The sequence below is a fragment of the Bufo gargarizans genome, chromosome 2, assembly GCF_014858855.1.
Source record: "Bufo gargarizans isolate SCDJY-AF-19 chromosome 2, ASM1485885v1, whole genome shotgun sequence".
NCBI classification, from domain to species: domain Eukaryota; kingdom Metazoa; phylum Chordata; class Amphibia; order Anura; family Bufonidae; genus Bufo; species Bufo gargarizans.
In genome coordinates, this window is record NC_058081.1 from 519,740,694 (window position 1) to 519,757,385 (window position 16,692).

General features: G+C 44.0%; 1 protein-coding gene across 4 annotated transcripts in view; it reads right to left on the bottom strand.

The window, feature by feature from the left end:
- The window catches only part of ADIPOR2 (adiponectin receptor 2), a 41,724-nt gene that overhangs the window by 13,745 nt on the left and 11,287 nt on the right, over positions 1–16,692 (bottom strand). For all 4 annotated transcript variants that reach the window (XM_044281378.1, XM_044281375.1, XM_044281377.1 and 1 more), the window contains one exon: positions 15,205–15,437. In XM_044281378.1, coding sequence (XP_044137313.1) covers positions 15,205–15,372 — 168 coding nt within the window. In that variant the 5' untranslated portion in view covers positions 15,373–15,437. The remainder of the gene's footprint in view (positions 1–15,204; positions 15,438–16,692) is intronic.

The following is a 16,692-nucleotide window of genomic DNA, read 5'->3' on the forward strand; positions in this document are numbered from 1 at the left end:
GCTGCTTGCAGCATTCGGGTGTCCGCCTGGCCGTGCGGAGGCGTGCAGATCCGTCCAGACTTACAATGTAAGTCAATGGGGACGGATCCGTTTGAAGATGCCACAATATGGCTCAATCTTCAAGCGGATCCGTCCCCCATTGACTTTACATTGAAAGTCTGGACGGATCCGTCCGAGGCTATTTTCACACTTAGCTTTTATATGCCCATATAATGCAGACGGATCCGTTCTGAACGGAGCCTCCGTCTGCATTATTATGATCGGATCCGATCGAACGCTAGTGTGAAAGTAGCCTTACCCATGATTGCGGTTTTGAGTAATGAACCAGGCTGGGAGTTTTTAAAAGCCTCAGGAATCTTTTGCAGGTGTTTAGCGTTAATTAGTTGATTCAGATGATTAGGTTAATAGCTCGTTTAGAGAACCTTTTCATGATATGCAAATTTTTTTAGATAGGAATTTGGGGTTTTCATGAGCTGTATGCCAAAATCATCAATATTAAAACAATAAAAGGCTTGAACTACTTCAGTTGGTGTGTAATGAATCTAAAATATATGAAAGTCTAATGTTTATCAGTACATTACAGAAAATTTATCACAATATGCTAATTTTTGGAGAAGGACCTGTATATATATATATATATATATATATATATACACACACACACACACACACACACACACACACTTCCTCCAATGTCCCCTATGTATATGTGTGCCACTGCTGTACCCAATATACAGTATATGGCTGTGTCTGTTCTTTATGCGCTACCAAATGACTGGACCGATCTTCACCAAATTTGGCACACAGGTATCAGGTGTCCGGGAAGGTTTATAGACTGGGTTTCAGCTCTCTAGGATGTACCGTTCCCGAGATATTCCCCAAAAAAAATGATCTGCATTAGCCAATACAAGCCTGTAAGTCTCTCTCTCTCTCTTCATATCCCAACTGCCATACACACAGTCACATGTCCCTTATCAGCCAATAGAAGCTTGCAGGCTCTTAGTCTACACATACACAGTTTTACTGCCGGTTTCCATAGCAACCCAGCCATTTTTCTTCACTGCTGTAGGTCAGCTTTAGGCTAGGGCTACACGACGACAATAAGTCGCACGACACATAGGGAACAAATTCACTGCTACATGCATCCATCTTAGATGGATTTTTACGACTGTCGTGTCGCACTTCCAGCAAGTCGCAGTGCGACACCATGGCCTATCACAAAAAATATATAAAAAAAATATTTTAAAAAAAAATTAATAAAAATTGTTGCGTGAAATTGGTATGACAAAATGTAGCGCGACACATTCGTCATGTAGCCCTAGCCTTAAAGGGGCAGGGCACTGTGGAGGCCACTGTTAAGGCAACAGGGGCCACTATTAAAGGGGCACCTGCTGTGGCAGTCACTGTTAAAGGGACGGGTGCTGTGGAGGTGCTGTTAAGATGGCAGGGAACAGTGGAGGTCACAGATAAAGGGACGGTCCCCTATGGAGGTCAGTGTTAAGGGGTGGGGTGCTGTACAGGTCACTATTCAGGGGGCTGTGCCCATGAGGAGGTCAATGTCAAGGGAGGGGGGGTGCTGTGAAACTCATTGTTAAAGGGGCAGGCTGCTGTGGAGGTCCCCTTTTAAAGGAGGTGGGGCACTGTCGATATCTTAACGACACACAAACAGTAAATAGACGGGGAGGAAAAAAAATTATATATTATATATATATAATTTTATTTTAGATCAGGGACAAGTAGATATACTGTGCGTGTCCTGGGGAGAGGGCACCGGGACATCAGATGACTACACACCACGTACATGCCAATATATCCAGCAGCGGCACACTCACTGGTAACAGCCACTTATAGGAGGGGATCCGTTACCACAGGCCTTATAGCAACTAGTGTGCAGGGAACCCCACTATAATAAGACGTCATATGGGTGGTCCCTGACTGGCAGAGCTGCACATGCTTGGTCAGGGCATGAAAGAGGTAGACCAGCCCAGAGTTCCCTAACCTGTGTGCAGAACTACAACTCTCACCATGCCACACCATCCTGCAAATCAGTATGTGATGGATCCGAATCGAGGCCAAACATGTTTTAGGCTACTTTCACACAAGTGTTTTGGTTTTCCGGTATTGAGATCCGTCACAGGGGCTCAATAAAAAACAAAAACACACACACAAACACACGCTTCAGTTTTGTCCCGATTAATTGTCAATGGGGACAAAACTGAACTGAACAGAACGTAATGCTCCAAAATGCATTCCGTTCCGTTTAGTTGCGTTCCCAGACCGGAGAGCAAACCGCAACATGTTGTAGTTTGCTTTCCGTCCTGGGATGTGGAGCAAGATAGCATGACCCTCAATGCAAGTCAATGGGGACGGATCATTTTCTCTTGACAATAGAAAACAAAATCAGTCCCCCATTGACTTTCAATGGAGTTCATGACGGATCCGTCTTGGCTAGGTTAAAGATAATATAACCGGATCCGTTCATAATGGATGCAGACGGTTGTATCATCAGTAATGGAAGCGCTTTTGTTGAACCCTGCAGGATCCAGCGAAAATGCTAGCGTGAAAGTAGTCTTACGGAGAAGTAGCCTCGTGACTCTGCTGAAGGATCACCCAGCAACTTCCCCAAGTGCCCAATTAGCCAGGAGCAAAGAGACATCTTCATGGAAAACTAATTGTGATGAGAAATCCCAGAGGCGCCTCATCGCTGCAGACCAGTGTGATGTCACTGCCACCAGGCAATATCCCCACCATGCCTGGAGCCCAGAACTGAGAACTACTTGTCAAACGGACCATGCACTGGACATTGGAGATGGTGCAAGATCATAGACAAGACCTACTGAACCACCACAACATCAGATCAACCAGTGCACACAGCAACACCATCCCAAAGAAGACCGTAGGAGGAAAGAGAAAGATCCAAGCTCTCCAAGATCCAGAGACAACACAGTTTAATCGAGGAAATGACCCGGGCAGATAGAAAAGTACCCATGTTCTAAGTGTTATGCAAACTATGGCTGTCCATAGAAACGCAGTATTATGATAGCTATATTCCTGTACAAAGAAGGCAGAATTATAGTAGTTATATTCTTGTACATAGGAAGCAGTATTATAGTAGTTATATTCTTATACATAGGAGGCACTATTATAGTAGTTATATTCTTATACATAGGAGGCAGTATTATAGTAGTTATATTCTTATACATAGGAGGCAGTATTACAATGGAAACAAGAAAAGTCCCAGACAAGAAAGTAGAATAGAATTCTTGAATCTTTATTGGCGCTTTACATCACATTCACTGGCACAGACATTATGACTAGGGACGCACCAAGTGTCTGAAAAGCGTAATGCGGTTTTCCTTTGTGTCAGTCTGTACCATGGATATGTAGTTAAGCTCCAATAAAGGTCTGGTTCCACACCATCCGGTGCCAGATCGGAGCTGGTGTATTTTGTTTGCAGTATTATAGTAATGATGTTTTTACATTAAGAGCAGTAGTATAATATTAATATAGCGCCACCTTATTCCACAGCGCTTTACAATAGTAGTTATATTCTTGTACATAGGGGGCAGTATTATAGTAGTTATATTCTAGTACATAGGGGGCAGTATTATAGCAGTTATATTCTTGTACATAGGGGGCAGTATTATAGTAGTTATATTTTAGTACATAGGGGGCAGTATTATAGTAGTTATATTCTAGTACATAGGGGGCAGTATTATAGTAGTTATATTCTTGTACATAGGAGGCAGTATTATAGTAGTTATATTCTTGTACATAGGAGGCAGTATTATAGTAGTTATATTCTTGTAGATAGGAGGCAGTATTATAGTATCAGCTGAGTTACTGATGCCTCTATGATTGGCTGGGCTGTTTAAGTGTTAAACTCCTCACCCATACTCATTTACTTAACAGATATGGTTACTAAAGATATCGAAAAGGCAAGGTCGTTGCAGGGGGTTAATGAACAAAGTCCACACATACATATAGGTCACTAGGGTGCCTTTTACACCCAACCTGAAAATTGTCTGCATTTCTCTAAATATGTTACATAACAGGGAACAGGATCTTCAATACTTGATACCACCAAGTCCTCCTCAGGAGGCTGCTGGAATCCTATCCTGGCAACTGTAGCCTCATGCTGTCATATCATGTGCTCCAGCTATTCAGTAAAAAATAAAAGCGGTACAATATCAGGTGACCCGGGAGCGCCGTCCGAGCCGGCCAGTTACCTAGCTACTGTACCATTAATCATTAACTTCTAGGTTGTTAATAAGGTCGATGAGAATCCCACACAAGACTTAAGTGTAATCAGAATAGCGTTCTTAATGAAGCTACAAAGAAGGCTGACAATCACGCAATAAAACATCCTGGAATATTATCAGGGACCATAAACCCTAATGGTCCTGTTTGTCAGAGGAAGCGAGAGCTGCATCTACATGCTGCAATCATCTCCTCTGTACGTGGACAAGTCATTGCTAGAGCCATCACTCCTCTTCCTCAGGGAATTATTGTTTCCAGGCAGCGGATCCTTCTTTACACGGAAATCTTCTTCACAGAAACTAGAGGAGAGGTGAGAACTAACTGATCGGCGGTGGTCCGACCACTGGAACTCAATCAATCACAAGAACAGGGGGTCCCGTTTCCCTAATCTGATGGAACAGCAGGCCAAGCATCCAACCGTAGTCTGCCATCTCCGAGAGTGAGAGTGAGAGAATTGTGCTGCTGCCACCTACTACCTTCAGCCTAGAAGAGCTTTCCATTTAGTCACAGCAAGCAGATCTTTTCATTTTGCAGTGATTCAGGGCTGGTGGCACAGAACACCTTCAGCTACACTTGGCACAGCTCCACAAAACCTATAGATGGCACACGTGAAGAGCTGAGGGAGGCAGAGGCCAAAACTGCCAAGTCTGACTGGTAGAGGTGAATCCAGTGCAGAAGGACGATGAGAAGACCTCATTCTACAGACTAGTGGCAGAAATGAGCACGCGGCAGGCGTCCCAGGCAGGAAATTTTGTGGCAGTTATAAAAATGCAGATTCGGTTCTTGGCTCGTTCAGCAGTGTCTGTACATACATAAGTGCACAGGAAGGAGGAGGCCTGACCCCCGAGGAAGGAGCACCCAAAACCGAAACAAGCGACGCCAAGAAAATCCATATGTGATGGGGGGGGACAATCAAAGCAATTCTACCCAAACTGGCCTCAGTCCTAGCCTTCAACTGACCTTAAAAAGGTCTACAGAACTGCTGTATTCTGCCGAGTTGCAACACACACTCAAGAACAACAGAAGAGTGTGCCAGTTTTCACTATAGCTCTAGCATTCTATTCATGAACCAACAAAGAGATCAGCATAGACACAGGTCATCCATGTGCTGTCTACATCCGTGTGGCCGTTGCGCAAATTGCGAAACATGTCCTATTCTTGTCCGTTTTGCGGACAGGAATAGGCAATTCTAGTGAAGCAAGTGAAAAAAAAATAAAAAAAAATAATATTACATCGAATGCACATGGCCGGTATCTAGATTGAGAATCTGCTGTTTGTGGACTGCTAAATGCATATGGCCGTGTGCATGAAGCCTTAATGTTTTCATTCAGGGACGATAGTAAAAGGAGTTACGAGGTTATGCCACAAATTTCAAATGCAAAAAGGTCAACATATGATCTCCACATGTTATATGCAATCCAACTCCAGCGTCTCATGACATGCATAGGACCATTGTTTTTAAGAGAACAAGGAAGGGAAGCTGGGGACAAAAAGAGAGAGAAACAGCAAAGAAAAGAAAATCAACTGAAACTGTAAACTCTGTAGACAAAGTGCTCCTAACAAATGCCCAGAACTGTCATGGTGCCTACAGATATAGTAAAAATTATCCGCACCCTGGCTGTAGATTTTACTTTACTCAACTTTCAGAAAATACACATCATTTTTAAGCATAATCTACTCAATCGTTGCTGTGCAGGTTTGAACGAGTTCCGTCAGTCCAACTGTGGCTGCAGTACAAGAAACAATGGCCGCCCCAATTTGACTTGCGCTGCCCACACTGCAAAAACGTTGTTTTGAGGTGTTAAAGCATCCCCCCTATAATCCTGATCCATCACCCAGCGGCGTAGCTAAAGGCTCATGTGCCCTGGTGCAGAAGTTTAGCTTGGCTCCCCCTTCCCTCAGTGCTCGCGGCCACTCATCAGCACCGCAATGTTATAGGCTGTAAGGTTTGGGAAATTCAGCCCGACATTTAATCTAGGGTGCTGCAAGATGTTATTGGGGATTCTAGGGCGACGACCTTTCCAAATAAGAATGTGACTAAGAAAATGTACCTTTTTCTCATCCCGTGGGCAAAGTAAATTGGCAGCGATTGTAATATATAAAGGACTACCCACATATGACAAGGGAAGATAGTGTCAACTTGCCAAGATGTCCTCCAATGCACATATATAGGGCACGATATTAGAATGTGATTTGGCAACTCTCGCTCCCAAATTAGAGAGGGACTTGCGAGTCTACATTTGAAAAGTACAGGCGGTGGTCCATCACCCTCTTGCCAGGCTCCTAAGGAGCATAGCTTCAGATGTGTCCAGGTTGATGGTGTAACCTGAGAGATTCCCTATATCCATGAGGTCCTGCAGAGTCTGGGGGCAGTTTCACCTTCTGGATATCTGATTAAAAAGACATCGGCAAAGTAAATTCTAACGACCGCTGACCAAGAAGCGCATCCAAAGAAATATTAAAAAGCAAGGGGGACATTTGTTACAATGTATCAGTGCAGATGGACTTCCAAGACCCCCATAGGTTCAATAGATGTGTAAGGTCCAGGCACTGCCAGGGTCAATAAATGAGATTTACAATAATAAAGCGCAGCAGGTCACCCCTGGACTTTAACCACAATCACAAGTTTCAGATTATCTTCTGTCACACCCACAGTCTTGAGAATTTGGCAAGGAAAGATTTTGGCGGACAAGGCCAGTAATGCTGGGAGAAACACTGTGCCAGGCTCGAGCGTGGTGACCAGGTTCCTTGTGTCGATCTGACTGGTTCATATATTATATAAAATGCTAAGCAGATAAGAAGTGGTCACATTTTGTCCTCTCTCTCATGACAGCTCAGACATAAATAGAGCCCTTTTACTTGTGCCCAGAAATGGAAAAATCCAGTGGGCACCATGCCTGATGAGATCAGCGCGTGACAATTGTCAGATAACAGAAGCCAGTATGTCGTGTATCACGCGGACAAAAGTCAGGTCTTGTTACTTAAAGAGGACCTTTCAGCGTTCCGGACATGTCCGTTTTAATGGCTACATGCATTCCCCATGTATTAACGATTCTGGAACATCTATTCTTATGTCTGTATGCTGTGCCATTCCTGTATTATTTCTACTAGAAGTGATGAAAGAATTGCTAGCAGTCTGCAGTAAGGGTACAGAGGGGAGGTAACATGTTGGGGGTGTGTACCTGCACAGACTGACTATCCAATCAGTGCTGCCCTTTTCAGATTGTGCAGGTACACCCCCCCCCCCCCCCCCCAACTGGTTACCTCCCCTCTGTACTCTTACTGAAGGCTAATAGCGATTCTTTCTCCTAATTCTACTTCTAGTAGAAATAATACAGGAACGGCACAACATACAGACATAAGAATAGATGTTCCAGAATAGTTATGACATGGGAAATGCATGAAGATAATAAAACAGAAATGTCAGGAGCAGTGAAAGGTCCCCTTTAATACAATGCACAGTGAAAGGTGAGATAAGCAAGCGAGGAAGGGCCAAAATAATTACTTGCCCAGGCTATGGAGTAGAAGTGATTCACCTCTGGATGATGGGAGTTGCGACTAATTAGTATGCAGGACAAGGTCACCTTCACCTGCCCTTGAAAGCCCTGGGAGATGGAGGAGCAATTTCCTGGTAGATCCCCCACAGGGTCTACCAGGAAAATGCAGCCTCTTCATTGAGCAGGACCGGCGATATGCGTGGTGACGTAACCATGTGGGAGCACACAGTAACGCCATCGCGCACCTTTGGCAGGTCCAGTTCTGTCAAAAAAAGAATGCTGCAGTGCGAGCAAGTGGATAAGGAGAAAGTTTAAAAAAAAAAAAAAAGTGGGCCATTATTTATACCAGGCGGGAAATTATTTAAGATGGGGCCCTACGTTGGGGGAATTATTAAAGCTGGGGACATAAAAAAAAATAATAATATATAATTCCTACACTATGTGGGACATTATTTAAGATGGGAGACTACATCAGTGGCATTATTAAAGCGAATTTTTTTTAATATTATATATATATATATATATATATATATATATATATATATATATATATATATATATATATATATATATATATATATATATAAATAAAATATTATTAAAATTCCTACACTACCGGGGACATTATTTTAGCTGGGGGTCTATCATCCTGTGGGTGTTCTCAGAAGGGTAGGTCTAGAAATAACTGACAATCAAATTCTTCCGATGTTCATGTCCGTTTTTAACGGACATGAAAAACTGATGCAAAAGTGACATTAAAAACTGACACACAGCCAGAAAACAAATGCACACACTGATGCAAAATGGTAATGAAAAACTGAAAGTGTGTCTGTTTTTAACGGACGTTTTTTTTTTTCACCGTTATGTGCATGTAGCCTTATAGGGTCTGCGTACCCTGATGTTATGCAGTAAATTAACAATAAAAATGTATAAAAAAGGGACATAGATGCCCGTGATGAGAACATAGTCCTACCACTTTACAAATCACTAGTCAGACCACACATGGAGTACTGTGTACAGTTCTGGGCTCCTGTGAACAAGGCAGACATAGCAGAGCTGGAGAGGGTTCAGAGGTGGGCAACTAAAGTAATAAACTAGAAAAGGTGGGGGGGTAGGAGACTACAGTAGGGTCACTACAGAGATCTCTCCCATCATCTATTTATCCCCAGGACTGTGACTGTGACGAGGGGACATCCTCTGAGTCTGGAGGAAAGAAGGTTTGTACACAAACACAGAAGAGGATTCTTTACGGTAATAGCAGTGAGACTATGGAACTCTCTGCCTGAGGAGGTAGTGATGGGGAGTTCACTAAAAGAGTATGGAGTGTAATAATATTACAGGCTATAGCTACTAGAGATGGGTCGTTGATCCAGGGAGTTATTCTGATTGCCCGATTGGAGTCGGGAAGGAATTTTTCCCCCTAAAATGAGGAAAATTGGCTTCTACCTCAGTTTTCTTTTTTGCCTTCCTCTGGATCAACTTGCAGGATAACAGGCCAAACTGGATGGACAGAGGTCTTTTTTTCAGCCTTATAAACTATGTTACTATATGGGGAGGGGAACACAGATCCCATAGTTCCCCAATGAAGGGGAACTCCAGTTTCAAATATCAGTTCATAAGCGCCAAGAGTCCATGAATATTTTTACAGCTGGCTCTTGCACTGCAGAACCACCTGAGGGGCCCATCTGGGTTCTGTACACTAGAAGCTAATGATTTTCCATGAGTGTTGAATTTTTTATTTTTTTTAACTGGACTTTGTCCATTTTTTCCATCCATCTGACATCAGCATGTCGTCCGTTTATAAAGTACATAAATCACTTTCTTTTACACGGATCCACTGAAGATCGGAACAAAACATTTAATGCTGCATTTTCTCTGCACAAACCAATGATCCATGAAGGGGAAAAAGAAAAAAGAAAAAATTATTTAAAAAAATTGGACTTGTGAATTGGCCAACAGACTATGGCTACTTTCACACTTGCGTTCAGAACGGATCCGTCTGCATTATATTGTAAAAAAAAATTCTAAGTGTGAAAGTAGCCTGAACGGATCCGTCCAGACTTTTACATTGAAAGTCAATGGGGGACGGATCCGTTTGAAGATTGAGCCATAGTGTGTCATCTTCAAACGGATCCGTCTCCATTGACTTACATTGTAAGTCTGGACGGATCCGCACGCCTCCGCACGGCCAGGCGGACACCCGAACGCTGCAAGCAGCGTTCAGGTGTCCGCCTGCTGAGCGGAGCGGAGGCTGAACGCTGCATTCTGAGCGGATCCGCGTCCACTCAGAATGCATTAGTGCTGGACGGATGCGTTCGGGGCCGCTGGTGAGAGCCTTCAAACGGAGTTCACAAGCGGACACCCGAACGCTAGTGTGAAGGTAGCCTATATCAGGTCAGCGTTCAGTCCGGGAGCTGTCCATTAAACGTCTCAACAGCACAAGGATGTGGAAAATTGCCTGTCTGAAAGAGCCCCAATGGTAACTGCAATATATACGCGTGGGTGAGCGTATACAAGATCTGCACGAATTTCCGTGCGTATTTCTGCAGCATACCCAGTTCTAACAGCAGCTTTCGGTGTGGATTAGATGTGGTTTTGCTGCAGATCAATCCACAAAGTGTACATGAGATTTGTGTAATGCCTCGTGAGTTGGAGGGGTTAAAGGAGCATCACACCCTGGGTTGGATCTTATGAATGCCAGATTTTCTGGAGGTAAACAATAGTAGGGAGTGAGGGTGGTGTGATCTGGATGGAGTAATCCTCCGATTTCATGTATTTGGAGGTTGGGGTGTGAACACGGCAGCCTTTGTGTGTTGCAGACTGCTGCCAGGTTCCTGCCGCTGCTCAGGGGGCTGCAGGCTCGCTCTCCGCACACGTCCTCCTTTGTAAGGCCTAATAAAAGACACAAGCTCAGTTCTACCCCGAGGCTGCAGCGTCGCCAGGCTAGAATGACAGGACAGTGCACGGGCTCCAGGGAGCGCCATTTATAAACTGTCCACACAAGCAAAAGAAGTTTACAAGTTTACTGTGATCAGGTCATAGAAGCTGCAGGCGAGCCCAGACGGTAATCTGGATTAATTGGATTGTAAAGTGCTTGGAAGATTTTAATCTGTGCAGAACTGGACGCAGAAGGACGATTAACGCCATCATCTCTACAGGATGCATTTTATATTGCAGTCCCTTTAAAAACAGTTCTTTATCCCAATACAACAACAGGAGCGGACAGGTCCCTGCCTCCCGCAAGGTGCCCCACTACTTTCCTGACAGTGCTGCTAGAGGACCCTGCTCCTTCCACTCCTGTGCGGTTGGGTAGAACCTGTTCCTCCAATGATGCACTTTGCAGGCTGTGACCTCTTCGTGAACGACTACACAGCGCGGTAGTGTTGTGGCTGTGATGCGGCTGAGTACCGCACAGCGGGCTCCAATTAAGCTTATTAGGACCAAACTGTTTAGTCGGTCTGCAGCATTAGGACTCATGCACACAAATGTATTTTCTTTCTGTGTCTGTTCCTTTTTTTTTTTTTTTGCAGACCGTATGCGGAACCATTCATTTCAATGAGTAGGCAAAAATAATGTGTGCATGCCGTTTCCGTCTGTCCGTATTTCTGTTCCGCCAAAAGCTAGAACATGTCCTATTATTAAGTATAGCACTGTTCTATTAGGGGCCAGCTGTTCCGTTCTGCAAAATACGGAATGCACACAGACGTGATCCGCATTTTTTGCGCATGGTAAAATACATACGGGCGTGTGTATGAGCCTTCAATGGGAACGCGGTATTGCAGGTGCTGAACAGCCATTAACCATCCAGACTGACTATACAGTGCTTCCTAATTAGTCACTACACGACTGAGCCATGTGGTCGTACCCTGAAATACTAATACTGCGGATTGCATCCGTATACGTTCCGTTTTTGCGGAAACTTCTGTTGAAAATTTTATGTCCAGCCCAGTTTTTCTATGCAATTACTGTATACTGCATATGACATGCTTTAGTTTCCAATCTGCCAAAAACGGATCACATACGAAAACACGGATCAGTTTAAAACGGACTACAAAACCATACGGTCGTGTGCAAGAGGCCTCATCAGGCCAGTTTCACATAGTCAGCGTTTGGTCTGTTCTTCAGCCAAGACACAGAATAGCAAAACTGATCTAATCACTGAGCGAACACTGACCTTGCAGTTCAGAGTATACATTTTTATGGCACACAATTCTCAGAAATTCGCCACAGACAAGAGATGGAAGTTTGCAGCAGTAACCTTTCAGTGCGCAGAATAAGGAAGCGGCTCGTGGCACAAAGTTTATAGAGTCATACTAACAAGTAGAGAGAACGGGTGACACATAAGTGAACGCCAGGGAGACAGCTGACCACACAAGGTACCTCTCACCCAGATCCAGCAGCCTTACATTTTTAACGCTCAAAAGCACCTGTGTGCAGAAAATTATCAGGAAGGAAGGTTCCCGATAATTGCCTGCTCGTCAGTGAAGGAATGAGCTACATTGACATGCAGCGATCACCTCAACAGTATAGGGATGATCCTCATACAAATTCATTGTTTTTGGCCAGGAGATGGCTGTTCTGCCGCCCAGAAACAATGGCTGAGGTCTCCGCATAAACGATTAATTCAACTGATGGAGAGTTTGGCTCCCATCAGGTGATCTGTGGCATCTTTACATGGGCTGAGGATCTGGAACAAGCGTTCGCCTTTACTGAACCAGAATAGAAGGAAACCAAAACTCACAAGAGACTGGCAACTGAAGCTTCTTAAAAGGAAGGTTTCCAAGTTTACAATTTTGATGGCCTATCCTCAGAATTGGCCATCAACATTAGATTGGTGGGGCTCCGACTCTCTATAGAGCTGTGTACACGCGCTGATAGATGACCACTAGCACATCCACAATATACATTTCCCATAGCTCTGAGTGCTTTTATTCAGTCCAAAAAAAAAAAAAAAAAAAAAAAAAGCCCAGCCATGCCCAGCATCTTCCGAATCTTCTCTTTGCTCCCCTGATGTCACACAGTTAGAGCACTGTAATATTGCGCATGCCAGCTAGCGCATGCGCAGTTTGTTCCCGGAGGCTAATGCCAGCACTGACATGCGCCGTATACTCGTGCATGCGTGAGATTACGGCACTCTGTGACGTTGGGGGAACAAGGAGATTCAGAGGATATACGGGGGCTGGTGCTGGGCTCCTGAAATGTCTAACAGCCCCTTGGGCTCCTTACTAACCTAATTTGCACTATAATATATATATACATACATACACACACACAGGGAGTGCAGAATTATTAGGCAAGTTGTATTTTTGAGGATTAATTTTATTATTGAACAACAACCATGTTCTCAATGAATCCAAAAAAACCTCATTAATATCAAAGCTGAATATTTTTGGAAGTCTTTTTTAGTTTTAGCTATTTTAGGGGGATATCTGTGTGTGCAGGTGACTATTACTGTGCATAATTATTAGGCAACTTAACAAAAAACTAATATATACCCATTTCAATTATTTATTTTTAGCAGTGAAACCAATATAACATCTCAACATTCACAAATATACATTTCTGACATTCAAAAACAAAAACAAATCAGTGACCAATATAGCCACCTTTCTTTGCAAGGACACTCAAAAGCCTGCCATCCATGGATTCTGTCAGTGTTTTGATCTGTTCACCATCAACATTGCGTGCAGCAGCAACCACAGCCTCCCAGACACTGTTCAGAGAGGTGTACTGTTTTCCCTCCTTGTAAATCTCACATTTGATGATGGACCACAGGTTCTCAATGGGGTTCAGATCAGGTGAACAAGGAGGCCATGTCATTAGATTTTCTTCTTTTATACCCTTTCTTGCCAGCCACGCTGTGGAGTACTTGGACGCGTGTGATGGAGCATTGTCCTGCATGAAAATCATGTTTTTTCTTGAAGGATGCAGACTTCTTCCTGTACCACTGCTTGAAGAAGGTGTCTTCCAGAAACTGGCAGTAGGACTGGGAGTTGAGCTTGACTCCATCCTCAACCCAAAAAGGCCCCACAAGCTCATCTTTGATGATACCAGCCCAAACCAGTACTCCACCTCCACCTTGCTGGCGTCTGAGTCGGACTGGAGCTCTCTGCCCTTTACCAATCCAGCCATCTGGCCCATCAAGACTCACTCTCATTTCATCAGTCCATAAAACCTTAGAAAAATCAGTCTTGAGATATTTCTTGGCCCAGTCTTGACGTTTCAGCTTGTGTGTCTTGTTCAGTGGTGGTCGTCTTTCAGCCTTTCTTACCTTGGCCATGTCTCTGAGTACTGCACACGCTTCTTGCGACCCTGTTGACTATTTTGAATGAAACGCTTGATTGTTCGATGATCACGCTTCAGAAGCTTTGCAATTTTAAGAGTGCTGCATCCCTCTGCAAGATATCTCACCATTTTTGACTTTTCTGAGCCTGTCAAGTCCTTATTTTGACCCATTTTGCCAAAGGAAAGGAAGTTGCCTAATAATTATGCACACCTGATATAGGGTGTTGATGTCATTAGACCACACCCCTTCTCATTACAGAGATGCACATCACCTAATATGCTTAATTGGTAGTAGGCTTTCGAGCCTATACAGCTTGGAGTAAGACAACATGCATAAAGAGGATGATGTGGTCAAAATACTCATTTGCCTAATATTTCTGCACTCCCTGTATATATATATATATATATATATATATATATATATATATATATATATATATATATATATATATATAATCGTTTTTTTATTAAGCACTCAGAGCTATGTGAAATGTATATTGTGGACGTTCTAGTGGTGATCTAGCAGCGCATGTACAAAGCTCTATAGGCTAAAACTAGCTGAAAGAATCCCTTTAAATGGGCTGCAGCGCTATGGCCTCTTTATTGTTCACACAAAGTTCTACTTAGTGGCAGAAGAGTATCGGATATTGCGTACCATGAATAATGTGAACCCAGAAAACCAATTTAAATATAAGGGACTTATACAAAACTGAGAACCCAACAACCAATGGAGGCAGATTTCACAATCACAATATTCACATTTCTCTGGAAGTCAGTCTTACAGTCACCACTAAAACCATCACAAGGAGCCGTCGCTGCCTCCACCATGATCAGTACATTCCTCCCCTGACATACTCTGTGCTGCTGGAGATCCTTCCGCCACAGGATCAACATTCTCCGCCCTTGTCATTAATCAGATGATCTCATGTTTACAGGAAGAAGGACATATTGTGATGAGTAGGTGCCAGACCTTCACCCTACTAATAATGGTCAGAGACAAACCAAACCCTCTAAACATTGTTCTCTGATGCAATAATAACCGGCTGCTCCTCTTATAATGCTCCCACACAATTATACGACTCACTGGCCCTTTAAATGCCCACACCCCTATGGTAATACTCCCTTGTCTGTCAGAGTATTCATTTAAGGCGCAGCAACTTACATTCTCCTGGGCAGGGCATGGAGGGGGGTCAGCCAGAAGGGCGCACATATCATCACACTGGTCATGTTGGGAGTTGGTGCCCTCGGAGGTGACTGGCATGTGTCCTCTACGCAGCCTCAGGACGGACTCAGGAAAGGCGCTGCTCCCCTCCTCCTCTTGTGTGTTCATGGGATGTGGGGGTCCCACTTCAGTGTTCTTTATGCTGGACGAATGCCCAGCGTTGCACAAAAGATCTGCATATAGAGAAGAAAAAAAAAAAGGAACTGAATATTCATCCTTCACGTCACTGAACCCCAAAAACATGACAACAGTACAAAAGCCGAATGGATTACTATTGTGTGCGGAGCCCTGCGACATTGTGAGCTGACTGACAACCTGCGCAGAAGAGAGTGGCACTGCCTGCCTGCACAGCTAATATCTGCCAAATGCATCATAAAAGTTATTAATTCATCAAGTGCTGGAGAATCTGATAAGACCTACCCCGACTCGGGCAAGGTCTCTTAAAGGAGAACATCATCTTATTAAAACAAATTTATTTGGAGCTGTAGATCCCCAGAAAAGTTAAAGAGGTGTTCTGGTTGGATAAAGTTATCCCCTATCCACAGGACAGAGGATAAGTATCAGATTGATCCCATTCTTGTGATCGGTGGGGGTCCCAGCGGTAGGACCACCACCGATCTAATAATTATCCCCCAACCTGTGGATAGAGGAGAACTTTAACTAACCGGAATACCCCTTCAAGTCTGAGTTGTTCCCGTTTTACAGGTTACTGATTATACGCCAAGTGTTTCTTGGTTACATCTGAAACTGGGAAAGTTGGGTGACAAGATGGCTGCCCCTACAGATACCCAATAATGTAGTGACAATTGCTAAAACGGTTCAGCAGTCTGCAGGAGCAGACTGGGAACTTAATGTGGCCCTGGGAAAAAATAAAATAAAATCTAAAAGTGGCCACATATTGTAGGCGGGTCCAAAGTGAGTGCAGCACAAAATACCGCTGCCCCCAACGCAGTATTCAACTGTGTCACCATCCTGAGGACAGCGATAAAGTTGAATTCCGTAGGCCACCAGCAGCCAGGTGCATAATACCGGATTCGCCTAGCATTAATTGCAACCGTGAGGAGGGCCCAAGTGGCCCCCGAGCAATAAGCCCAGCAGGAAGTTTCCCTGTAGGGTCTATGGCGAGTCAGTCCGTGGCAGTCTGGGAAAGCTGACCAGCAAGCTTTGTGTGCAAAGTCTATTGAAAATAGATGTAACAAGAAAAAAGAAAAGAAAACATTTGATTGAGATACACACACACACACACACACACACACACACACACACAGAGAAGGACTTGCCTACAGAAGAGCCTTTTTTTGGGTGTGTGGAATTCTTCAGACTAATCAGATTAATGGAGGATTTGGGGAGGAGGGGGGGCTATAGCAGCTGCACGAGACCTTACCTCTGCAAGTGCACCTCTCAACTGAGGACAGGGGCAGGACCTTC